Source organism: Mus caroli, chromosome 11 (assembly GCF_900094665.2).
Source record: "Mus caroli chromosome 11, CAROLI_EIJ_v1.1, whole genome shotgun sequence".
In the NCBI taxonomy this organism is placed as follows: Eukaryota; Metazoa; Chordata; class Mammalia; order Rodentia; family Muridae; genus Mus; species Mus caroli.
Genome location: NC_034580.1, coordinates 57437959 through 57450707, shown reverse-complemented (window position 1 = coordinate 57450707; position 12749 = coordinate 57437959). Strand labels below are relative to the sequence as shown.

The following is a 12749-nucleotide window of genomic DNA, read 5'->3' as shown; positions in this document are numbered from 1 at the left end:
AAAGGGACTTAAGGGGCCAGAGAGGTGGCTCAGTGGCTAAGAGCACTTGTTGCTCTTGCAGAGGACCTAGGTTTAGTTCCCATCATGCACATGGCAGCTCATAACCATCTGTAACTCCAGTTCCTGGGAATGCAGTGCCCTCTTCTGACTTCCCTGGTACCAGGCACACACACAGGGCACGGCATTGAGGCAAGCACTCATTCACATAAAATAAAAATGAGTAACTGTTGGGGGCAGGGTGTGTTTTGATTCTTGCCTCTGTATCCCTGGCTGTCCTGGATCTCACTCGGTAGACTGGGTGCCATGATAAAAGGTGTGAGCCACCATGCCTGGCTAAGTAAACCTTTGCTTCCTCCTTTCTTTTTTTAAGGAGGAGGGTCTCTAAAGGGCTTACCTGTTAACTTAAAATTAGTAACAATAAGGGAGAAGGCAACGTTGCTGGAAAGATCTATAATTACAGTAGATATCAAAGGAGAAGGAAGTTCAGAATACAGAGAGACAGGAAGCAGGTGTGAGTGCCCGGTGCCTGAGAGGGAAGACATGGGAGTGAGGTCATGGTCACAAAGTTTCTTGGTAATGAAAATCTTCTAAAATGTATCATGGTGGTTGTACAAAGCTTCACTTTAGGACTGGCTTTGTTGTGGTGGTTTTGGTTTTGGTTTGTGTGTGTGTGTGCTGAGGGTTGAACCCAACACCTCACAGATGCAGAGTATTAGGGAGGCCAGAGGAGGGCGCTGGATTCCTTGGCTACTCTGCCCTGAACTATATACCTCAGCCCCAGAGTGTGTCCTATGGATGAATAAATTGTGTGTATTACATCTCAACAAAGCTGGGTGGGGTTGTGTGTGTGTGTAACTTTAAATTTTTTATAATAAATTTGCATAAGAGAAAAATAGATTTTTATGAAGGTAACTGAATTTTCCAAAGGGAATAAAGACGTAAGAAGAGAGGCTGTTTCCCGTTGTGAACGGCTGCTACCCTGCTTTCCCCCAACAGCCGGTTTCCAGGCCTGCTGCAGCTGCCTTCAAGCTGTCACAGCAGGTTGTTTGGGACAGGGATCTATACAGAAAGCCCAATATGACGCAAGTTATGTCCCTGGAAGAGGCCCTTGAAGAGCCTCATTTTTCCAAAGGGCCTCAGGCTCCTCCCCTGGTCTTTAGAAGACTACCCTTTGGAATGTGCTGTTCGGACCTCCAGTATGGATGTATACTTGCCCTTTGGAAGCCATAGCCTTGGCTTGAAGCCCATCATTGCTTGTCCCATTGCAAAATGTCTCCAAACCTGCTTATCTGAGCTCGTGTCATATGGGGCTCGCCTCCTTGAGATGCCCTGTGTGCCTATCACCTTTAGGCACTGCAGGAAGCAGTTAGTGGCTTGGGGCTAGCCCAGCTACACCCTCCTAAGGGAGCTCCCACCAGCAGTGACTCAGTGCTGTTTGAGAGACTCACCCAGACTGTCTGATGAGCAGCCATCTGTGCGCACGGTTCCTAGAGATGTGCTGTTCTCTAGTGAGGACACAGTGAAGAAGAGGAGAGCCTCCTGAGTGCCTCCCTGTTGCAAAGCAACAGCCCCTCCAAGGCCAGCCACATCTGGATTTGATTTTTCCAGTTCCCTCACACAGCACTGGTACCTTCATGCCTACAGTCAGGGAAGCTGGCTTCCCCAGGGCCATGGCAAAAGTTGCAGCCATCTGGGGATACCCTGAGAAGCTAGTTAGCTCTCCTCCCTCACATCCAGTTTATGGACTGTGATACAAAAGTCCCCAGTGAACTGACTTAGAGGAAGAGACACAGAAAAGATACCCAGGTACTGTGATATGTCCTTGTAACACAAGTGTGCTTGGACCCAGGCCAGGCCAGAAATTGAGCAAGCAGTAAAGTATAGCAGCCTTTGCCCAGCCCCGGGCTGGTGTTTCCTACTGTAGCCTTTGGACCTTTGGGAGTCCCACCCCAGCTAAAAGTTCTTCAGGAAGGTGATACCCTGTGACTCAGTTACCCAACTTCTCCCCTCCTGGTGGGGGCATCTTTCTTCCACCCTTTCCAACTCTGTGATGCCGGTGAGACACCGTAGAGACAGCCACGGTCCACCATGGGGCTCCTGAGTTGAAGGGTAAAGGAGACAGCTAAGGATAGCCCTGGAGAGGTGCAGTCTGCACCCAGTCTGACCTGTCCAGTCTCCAGTGGTCTTTCTAAGAATATGATGGCCCCACATGGCTTGGCATATGGGGGCCTGTAGAAATAGGGCCCAGTGTGGCTAGACAGAGGACAAGACGCCCACCCACCTTCTCCATGGTTTTCAAACTTCTTTGGCAGCACTTTGATTGTTTATTTGTTTGAGACCAAGAGCTGCTCAGCCTCCATCCCATCCCCAGTAACACCTGCCTACCCCAGGACCTTAGAACACAGTTTAATAACTTGTAGCTGATGTGCCATTTCACAATCAGGAAAAAACACATCCCAAGGAGAGGGGTCCCTCACCCACAGACCTACAGTAAGCCAAGGGGATTGATTACAGAGTTCTGAGAGCATCGCCCCCAAGGACAGATGTACTCAGGAGAGGGACAGAGCCTAGCATTAAGTCAACAGCCAAAGGGGAGCAAACAGGACAGATGAAAAAGAAAACCCTTAGCTGGCCATGGCCTGAACTCCCAGTGGTTGGGAAGCTAAGTCAGGAGGGTTGCAAGTTCGAGGCCAGCCTGGGCTGCACAGTAAAGGAGAAGGGAAAGGAAAAAGAAAGAAGGGAGCCTTGAATGGTAGGCCCCTTTGACCACATGGCCTTCTGATGCCCTTGGAATTGAGACCTTCCCAGCTTCCAGTCAGGGTGAGGCCTGGCTTCCTCATTCTTTACACACCCTCCTGACCACAGGGCCAACCTGGAGTTCCTATGCCAACGTCCCTGTCCTGACCCGATTCCTGTGTTTTCTGAAGTTACTGGCTTTCAGTACATTTTCAGATGGGTCTGTGGGCCAAAGTGAAGAAGTGAGGAGCCAACAGGGTGAGGAGAGGCTTTGAGGGGACCACAGCAGCTTTGCCTTGTTGCTTAGTTTGGTTTCTCTCACCAACATCTGATGCTAAGGTCACTGTCTCCATTTTACAGAGAGGGCACGGGCTTGGAGCTGTCGGGTAGATTGCCTGAAGGGCTGCATCGCGCCTGAGGGGTTGAACGGTCAGAGGTCAGAGGTCAAAGCAAGGGTTACAGCTGCCAGCCAGCTCTTCAGACGTCCCTGCACGCGGCCACACAACATCGTGTGTCACTGGATGACAAGCAAACTGAAGTGACAGGGATCGCAGCTTGTCTCATAGCATGCAGCTTGCCTCTGAGGCTGGTGCCTGCTCAGTGGAAGGCAGGGCTCTCCAAACTGGCTCCTACCTGTGGTACATAGCTCTCTGTGAACTTCCTTTCCCACAGGAGATGGGGCTTAGTGCCCTGGCCTCCCCAGGTCCGAGGGGGCAGAGGCCCATTCTTCTTTTCTCTCAGAGGTGTTAACTACCAAAACCCAGGGCCCCTTTTCTGCTCTGCATTCATCACTGGCCTGGGCTACCTCTAGAACTGGCTGAAGGCTAGTCAATCCTTGCAAGACAGAGAGCTAGGACTGAGGTCTGGGTCCAAACAATAATGCCAACAATGCCAGAAGTCAGCCTCTGAGCTGGGTGTGGTGGCGCATGCCTTTAATCCCAGTACTCGGGAGGCAAAGGCAGGCGGATCTCTGAGTTTGAGGCCAGCCTGGTCTACAGAGTGAGTTCCAGGACAGCCAGGGCTACACAGAAAAACCCTGTCTCGGGGGGGGGGGGGGGGGGGGGAGTCAGCCTCTGTGTTTTCATCTGCAGATCCAGAGCTGGGACCACACCCACCTGGCTGCCTTGTGGCATCCAAACTCTACTCGCAAGTGCACTGCAGGCTTTTTACCTGCTGAGTCGTTGTCTTGGCTCCAAAATCTCTGGTTTTATGGGCAATGTAGAAGTCTGGGTGGAGGACAGAGCACAGTCTACTGGGATAGATGGGAAGAAGTTAGGCAAGGTCTGTTTGTTTAGATTCTTCTCAGTACCTTTGTGCTTTGGAAATAAAAATGTCCTCTACACAGTGTGTAGAGAGGACCCCTCTCGAATGAAGCCATAGCTTACTCTAGGGAGAAATTGGAGAAGTGCTTTTGCAACCTGCTTCTGCTGTCCCAAATGCCACAATATGGGGGCAGTGTGCCCTAAAGCCTGTGCCCCTGTCTTAGGGTTTCTATTACTGCACAAACATCATGACCAAGAAGCAAGTTGGGGAGGAAAGGGTTTATTTGGCTTACACTTCCACACTGCCGTTCATCACTAAGGAAGTCAGGACTGGAACTCAAGCAGGTCAGAAAGCAGGAGCTGATGCAGAGGCCATGGAGTGATGTTCTTTACTGGCTTGCCTCCCCTGGCTTGCTCAGCCTGCTCTCTTATAGAACCAAGACTACAAGCCCAGAGAAGGTCCCACCCACAAGGGGCCTTTCCCCCTTGATCACTAATTGAGAAAATGCCTTATAGTTGGATCTCATGGAGGCATTTCCTCAACTGAAGCTCCTTTCTCTGTGATAACTCCAGCTGTGTCAAGTTGACACAAAACTAGCCAGTACAGCCCCCAAAATCTTATAGCTCCTCAAACTAGCAGAACACCTGCTTTGTTGGTTGCTGCATCTTAGCCTGCCCATTCAGCAGTGATGCTATGCACCCTCTTCCCTTTGGCCCCCCACTTGATATGCTGAGTTCCCATGGTCACACACACACACACACACACACACACACCCCTCCCTGGTTAGCCTCTGGGGCAAAGGAACACTGAGCTTGGGCAATCTACAAAAAGAGCAGTTCCACTATGTTCAGAAGCAAGAAAATAGAAATAAAGATAAATTAAACAAACTTTCCTGTCTGGAGGCAAAGGAATGTTTGTGTGTGTCCCAAACTGCCTGCCCCATGAGATAGAGTACCAAGGCTTCGCCTATGGCTTCATCAGAAGACTGTTTGGAGGCTGGGGAGATGGCTCAGCGGGTAAGAGCACTGACTGCTCTTCCAAAGGTCCTGAGTTCAAATCCCAGCAACCACATGGTGGCTCACAACCATCTGTAATGGGATCTGACACTCCCTCTTATGGAGTGTCTGAAGACAGCTACAGTGTATTTACATATAATAAATAAATCTTTTTTTTAAAAAAAGAAGGTTAAACAGCTAAATGGGACATTGGGAGACTGAGAGTCTGCTATTGTAGGTCTCCTGCACCTCAGCTGGAGACAGAAGAGGCAGGGCTTGCCTTTGTCCCCCTAAGGGATGTTCTCTAGACTCTTCCTTGCCTGGGCTCTTGGGGGGAGCTGATCTGCCTCCAGAGTCTGCAGTCACTTTTCTGGGTGCTCCAGATGGCACTTGACTTCTGGGTGTTCCCTTCTCTTCCAGGACCTGGGCATGGAGTCAACCTCTCTGGATGATGTGCTGTACCGCTATGCCAGCTTCCGGAACCTGGTGGACCCCATCACACACGACCTCATCATCAGCCTGGCGCGCTACATCCACTGCCCCAAGCCGGTAGGCAGCTGTGCTCTGAAGCACCCAAGTCCTGGGGTGTGTGGCGGCCCCTTCTGGACAGCACAGACCTAACCGTGGTAGCCCTAGGGAGGTGCAACTTTGCTGGAGGGGGGGGAGATGCTTCCAGGGTGGACCCTAAATGTGGCTTCCTCTGGGACCCTCTCTCGGGCTCCTGGAGCTGCCTAGTGCCAAGATTTAGAGAAGAGGGAGAATGCACGCTGGCCAGGATCAACAGAAGACAGGCACAGGGGCTGAGTCGAATAGGAGACAGTAAGAAAAGCCGGTCCTGAGGGTTGGTGGGCTGGGGGAGGAGCTAGTTGGTGGCAGGAGCCACAGGGAACTAAGTAGCAAAAGCTGGAGCCCTAACAGGACTAGAGATAGTGGAGGCAGCCCTGAAGGTAGCATGCCGCTGCTGCCTTTCTAGAACAGGAAGTGAATTGCCTAAAGGTGAGAGGGGTGGCAGGTAATGAAGCTCTCAAAAGCAAACAGTAGGTGAAAGGTTGCTTTCATGTGCATTTGAGTTAAGAGAAACAGTTACTAAAGTAGGCTGTGCCCCCCTCATGAGGTTGGCAGAAGTGATAAGGCCCGCTCTGCCAACCTGAGGCTGGGCAAGACAGGAAGTGCTAACTGCCTCACTGGGCCCAGTGACACAGACCTGGGTAGGCGAACCTGAACCTAGAGCTCCTTACCTTGTCCCTTCCCTTCCACCTAGGTGGAGCTGGGGCCATATCAGTGTTACTCAGCACAGGTTGCAAAGTACCACGGCCTGAGGGCTTCTAGGAAGAAAATCCTTTCTCACATTTGGTTGGATGTGCAAAGTTGGGGTGTCTGATGGGAACCCTGTTCTCCATCTCACATTTCTGCCTTCTCCTGTGTCCTTATGTGGTGGAAAGATGACAGGCAGTTCTCTAGACCCCTCTTAGAACAGCTCTGATGAGAGCTTCACCCTCACAGCCTGGCCATCTTTGGAAGGCCCCACCTCCGTCCGTGGCTAGGGTTCCAGCACATGAGCGGGAGTGGAGCAGAAGCCTCCAGTGCACCGCGTGGTGTCCCTTTCCTACCTCACTTGCTTACCAGAACTTCATTTTCCACGCCTCCCCAAATGGGCAGCAGCCATCTCCCTCTGCAGAGAACTAAATGAGACAGCTCAGGAGAGGTACCTGCTTTGTCCATATGGCCACCTGCACACAGGAGCTGATGTCATAGCTGCTTCGTGGCACCTTCTGAGTGCCAACCAAGGTACTGATAGAGTCGGGCAGTGTTAGGAAACAGCAGCAGGTAAGCTCTGGTCTCCATAGGCCCAGTCTCAGAAAACAGCAAGCTCGCTCTCCAACCAGGATTTCCAAAGTCAGCAGAGTGGGCCCTGTCCTGCTGGATGTTCAGGGACCAGCCATAAGTCCTCTAGGACTCTCCCAGGAATGGGTGAGACAGAGGTGGGAAGACTATTCACACTGGTAAGGTGGAACAGTGAACAGTGAAGCCGCTCTATGCTCCCGCCCAAGAGCTCTGGATTCACGAATGAAAAACACACATACACCAGCTTAGTTTTTGATATGCCTTACTTAGTGGTTGGGCGACTCCTGGACCTCCCCGCAGCTAGCACACACTCCCCTCAGGCATTCCCTAGCCAATACTTTCCAAATCTATATGTTATCTCTGCTGCCCCAGACTCAAGTGAGCAAGACCCTGGGGCTGCTACCCTGACTCAATGTCAGTAGGCTCCTAATTCTGATCACCCTGCTTCCCTGTCACTGCGTGGTCTGTCCTACGCCCCTCTCCTGGCAGAATTCCCTCTTCTTCTCCCCTGCATTTCTTGCCTGGGACACTCGGCAATCCTACAGAGACACCCACATGGCAACAAACTGGGGCCTCCTGCCACCAACCCTGTAGTGTAGGTGGGGCTTGCAGCCTTGAATTCCTGAACCTGTGGAGACTAAAAGTCTCCTAAAAGTGCCGCTTCTTTTTTTGTTTGTTCTTTTGTTTGGGACTTAGTTGTTGTTATTTGTTTTTTGAGACAGGGTTTCTCTGTGTAGTCCTGGCTGTCCTGGAACTCACTCTGTAGACCAGGCTGGCCTCGAACTCAGAAATCCACCTGCTTCTGCCTCCCAAGTGCTGGGATTAAAGGCGCGCGCCACCACTGCCCAGCAAGTCCCACTTCTTTCACCCTGCCCTGGCTCTTTATTGATTAATCAAAAGCCAATTGGGGACAGGGACCCTCAGCGTTTGGATGTGAAGATCCCCGTGTGATCTGGGGAGCTGAATTACGAAAGCATTAGAACCAATCCCCAACAGTGAGGAGGCAGCCCCACCAGAGCCGCCTACACTGACTAGGGTTGATTAGCTCATGGATCCTGTATCTGACGCTCTCCTATTCAGTTGTAGCCCTGAGGTTGTAGACAGAGATGTCAACACAGTCAGCTAGTAGATGGGAGTCTGTTCACATCATAGTGGACCAGAAAGAACAAAGAAAGGCTAGAACCTGGGACTGGGCAAGCATCTTCAAAGATCCCTAGTGATCATCTGCCAGCTGGGACCACCTCCTAGAAGTTCCACAACCACCCAAAATAATCCACCAGCTGGGAAGCAAGCATTCAAACCATGGGCCTGTGTGGTAGGTGGGCAACCCAACGCTTGCCATGACCTCCCCCACTCCCAGTAGACTCCCTCTTAAAGTTCCCACCAAGCCTTTAACTAAAATCTAAATTAAGCCGGGCGTGGTGGCGCACCCCTTTAGTCCCAGCCCTTGGGAGGCAGAGACAAGCAGATCAAGGTTGAGGCCAGCCTGTTCCTGGACAGCCAGAGCTCTGTTAGACAGAGAAACCCTGTCTCAACAACAGCAACAGAAAAATTTAAATTATCTCTTATTTACCTGATAGTAAGCTTGCCATCTACTTTACCCACTAGAATAGAGACTCTAAACCTTTAATCCCAGTACTGGAGAATAGAGCAGAGGCAGATCTCTACAAGTTCAAAGACAGCCTGGTCTGTGTAGCAAGTTTCAGGCCAGCCAGAGCTACATAGTGAGACCCTGTCTTTTTTGTTTTTTTAAGGACTAAGGATTTTCCATCCATCTTGTTCACAGTTACATCTTAAAACAGGCAGGAAGCAGCACATCCCATTGTGAGTGTATGTGTGTGTGTGTGCTCGCGTGTGTGCATGCGTGCATGCATGGAGGCAGTCAGAAGATGTAAATATGGATCTGAATTCATGCATGCACCTGTGTGCCTGTGCTCATGGAGATCAAAGGACAGCCTCAGGTGCTGCTGTTCCTCAGATACTTTCTACATTTCATTTGAAACAAGGTCCCTCGTTGGCCTGTAATTCAAGTATGTTAGACTAGCTGCCTCCACCTCCCCTGTCACCACAGCTAGAATTACAGTCAGGTGCCATGACAGTGGTCCGCTGACCACCCACACTCATACATATGCATGTATCTAAAAACTAATTTAAAATAAAGAAAGGAAACCAAAGAGCAAGGATTTGATCTTAAGCAGTCTCCACAGGTTCAGGAATTCAAGGCTTCAAGCCCCACCTACACTACAGGGTTGGTGGCAGGAGGCCCCATGTTGTCATGTGGGTGTCTCCGTAGGATTGCTCGAGTGTCCCATATCACAGAGCTAGCCAGGATACCTGTCCTAGAAATCAGTCCTGCCCATTCTGTTCTCTTGATGAGTCTTGGGAGGAGACTACACAGAGAGGGTTACCAGGAGCAAAGGGCGAGATGGTCTGGGAGGCTCCTACACACGCTGAATGAGCAGATCCTGAACTTTTGCTCCCCCTGCCCCTAGATCTTGCCCTGTTCCTCCCAGTGACTGAATTCCACTGGAAACAATGGACAAGAGAAACTGATGGTGCACTCTTCGGAACAGTCCTGTGAGCAGAGAAAGGCGGAAAATGGACTAGGGTGTGGATCGATAAGCAAAGAAAGACAGTCTGTCTAAACAGCAACCTGTTACTTTATTAGGTTCTTATATCTACCATCCTTCCAACCTTGATTCTACCCTGATTCCTTCCAACCCCCAACGCTAGGTAGGAGTGAAGGAAGGTTAGAGGGACAGGGGGCCTAGACCTCTATAGGCTACTTCTTGCTAACTAGGGGCATGGCCATGCTTTGTCATCAGACTGTCTCCAGCTCCTGGTCAAAGTACAACAACCGGGAGCAGCAGCCTCCTTGGTGCTCTGTCATTTACACCCTCACCACAGTCCCTAGAGTTAAACTCTCTACAGCTGGCAAAGATCACGCCCCTGCTAGTGCATGAGGCAAATCATAATCACCTGCTGTGAAGCAGCCCCACCTGGAATTAAAACAAAAAACATATTCATACACCATAACTGGGGTTTTGTTTTTTAAGAAACCACAACTCTTAACTACAGTGTCCAGTGTATAAAGTGGGGGCAGTCAGAAACTGATTAATGAATGAGTGGATTTATGAATGAAAGAAACCTTTGAGTGGAGGACAAAGTTGTCAGAGGCCTAGATACTGTCATAGAGGTTCCTGTGAAATGAAGGTGGCAGATGGCACCTGACAGTTGGGAGACAGGGGAGGCTGTAGGTTGGCCATGAGCCCCGAGTCTCTTTCCAACAGATTGTGGAGAAGTCTCTCAAGCAAATCCTCCCTCAGTTCTTTAGCACAGTGTTACTGAGGTCTAGAGAGACCACAGTGCCCCAAATCCTGGCAGTTGTGCCAAGCTCCCACCCCTTCCTTTGCCTTCCTTCTCCACGGGTGGGAGGAAGAGTTGCTGGGAGTCTATTCCACAATCCGGACAGCGAGCCTTATGCACTGCTAACTGCAACGAACAGACACCCACGCAGTCCAGTGTCTCGTGGATCCCAAGGCAGCTCAGCATTATAGAGGCATGAGGGCTACAGAGCAAGCATGCTATGCAAGTCCATCCACCTCCGCTCTGCTCCATTCTATCCTGTTTCCTGTTCACAGAGCTCTCTCCTATCCCCCCACATGGTAGGGAATATGGCTACTTATGGTCCCTGTTTACTTGTCAAGGTTCCGATCCCTGGAAGGTATCTCATTTTCCAGTCCAGGTTCCAGGAAGAAGCAAACCTGCTGGTGTACTGAGGCGATTTCTGAACCAGCTGCCAGCAGCTTAGGGGGATCTGCTCACACAATGGTAGGTGAGCAGAACCGTGGGGAGAAATAGGAAGTTCCCAAGGAGAGTGCTAAACCCAGGCATGCAGGCATAGGTGACAAGCAGTGCCACTGGTGTGGCTGCTCCACACCTGGGAGACAGCTAGGACTCTGACACTAAACAATTCCCTTCTATGCTGGGTCCTCATTTCTTGCCACCACCCTAATACTGTCACACACAAACCTATATACACACTTTCCTCCTCTGGGCCAGCTCCACTCAATCCTATTGTCTGCTGGAAGAAGACCTTGAAAGCGCTTGAAAAAGAGAGGGAGTTGGGAAAAGAATAAAAGCACCTTGAATGACTAGGCAAAAGGGCCGGGTTTCTAACGAGGCAGAGTGGGTAGTTCGGTTAGAGCACCCGCTCAGCCACCGGGCAATGTCTGGATCCATTGCCTCTTACAAGATGCATGGTGAACCAGTTGCCTCAGCTCCCTCACGGTCAAGTGGGAGTGGTAGGACTGTGTTGCGTTCATAGGCATCCAAGCGAGCGAAGGGAGGAGATGCGGTAATGATTTCTACATGTTCAGTAATGACAGGAGGTGTGGCTGGTGCTAGCTGCCATCTGAGGCCACAGTGGATTCCAATCACCACAAAAAAAAAAGAACAAAAGAAAAGACCCGTGGTGTATTTAGTTCAGGCAAGCAGAGGGGCACTCATCTCTGTGTGCTCTTTACAGTTACTCTCAACTCTAATTGGCGTGCCCAGCTATTGTTCCTGTTTAGCCAATGAGAAGACTGAGATTCTCTCGGCTCGCTCCGGTAGCAGCAGCAGCCTCGCCCTATGCTCCTCTGCCCCCTAGTGGCCGACGCCACGCACTGCCAACCCTCTTTATGCCTTTGTTCTCTTAAGCAGCCTGAGCTGCTCCAGCTTGGACAGTTGAGTGGGAGGGCATGGTCCTGGGTATTTGGAAACTCAGGGAAGTGATTGGAGGAGGAGCTAAAGCAGAGGAGCTCCGATGTGGGCTTTAGTTCAGCTTCTTCTGGAAACTGGCAACAGTACTGTCCCAGAGTATCCCAAAACGATGTTGGGCGTGCCCTCCGATCCCATCCTCTGACCTTCTTGTCCTTAAGTCCCTGAACTTCTCCGCTGTGACTACACAAAGGAATCAGTTTTCCGGCAGAACTAGGAGGAGGAGGAGGAGGAGGAGGAGGAGGAGGAAGCGGTGATTGGGAGGTAGGGGAGCAGTCAGGACTAAGGGAGAATATGGGAGAGAAGACAGACAAAATATCGCGTCTTTCCCCGAGTCGGTGTGTCATGAAAGCAGAAGGGGGCTGGCTGTTCAAGCGACAGGGATCGGCAAGTGGGAGGAGGGACAGAGAGCAGTAGGAGAGAATGTGAATACGATATAATAATATGTATATAACAATGTCATAATGAAACCTATTATTTTGTACACTAAAAATAAAGTTAATCCGCTGCCAGAGGACCTGCCTACTCACCACCAGTGTTGGTTTTTGAAGGTTCCCTGGAATTCCAAGGTGGGAAATGAACTCTAGACGTGCCATCTCTGTGTCACGTCCCATCCTCAAATCCCTATTCTTTGGTTGAGAATGTGTCAGGTGTCACCATTACCAGTCCCTACCCCTGCTCCTCACCCCAGACAAGCCTGTACTAAGAAAGGCCCTCATTGTCTATACAGTGGCCACCACAGTGACTTGAACCGCCCTTTTCCAGGTGGCCATTGCTTCACTCACAGCTGTCTCAGTGCCTTCTCTGTCCAGTCTCCTCTCCACTCCCCTCAGCTTATTCCACAGCCAGGGGTTCTACCAGATCCTGAGGAAGCCCAGCTGGAGATGCAATGGGCTTCCTAATCAGCATGTTCATAATCAGTCACGTCAACTTAAGAAAGGGTTTATTCTGGCTCACGGTTCATAGGGACAGTCTGTTGTGTGTGGGATGTCAAGGTGGCAGGACTAACCGTCACATCACATACTCAATGGAAAAACCAGAAATGCATGCATGCCTCTGCCCAGCTAAATGATGCTTCCCACTTTGCTTTCAATAATCAAGATTAACGCTCCGCTCCACTGTGTGCTCAGCAGCCTGACTCCCAGGTAA

The 12749-nt window shown here is 50.7% G+C and overlaps 1 protein-coding gene across 1 annotated transcript in view; it reads left to right on the top strand.

Moving 5' to 3' along the window:
* Positions 1–12749, top strand: part of Lrrc75a (leucine rich repeat containing 75A) — a 43866-nt gene that overhangs the window by 22960 nt on the left and 8157 nt on the right. The window contains exon 2 of the mRNA XM_021177998.2: positions 5415–5543. Coding sequence (XP_021033657.1) covers positions 5415–5543 — 129 coding nt within the window. The remainder of the gene's footprint in view (positions 1–5414; positions 5544–12749) is intronic.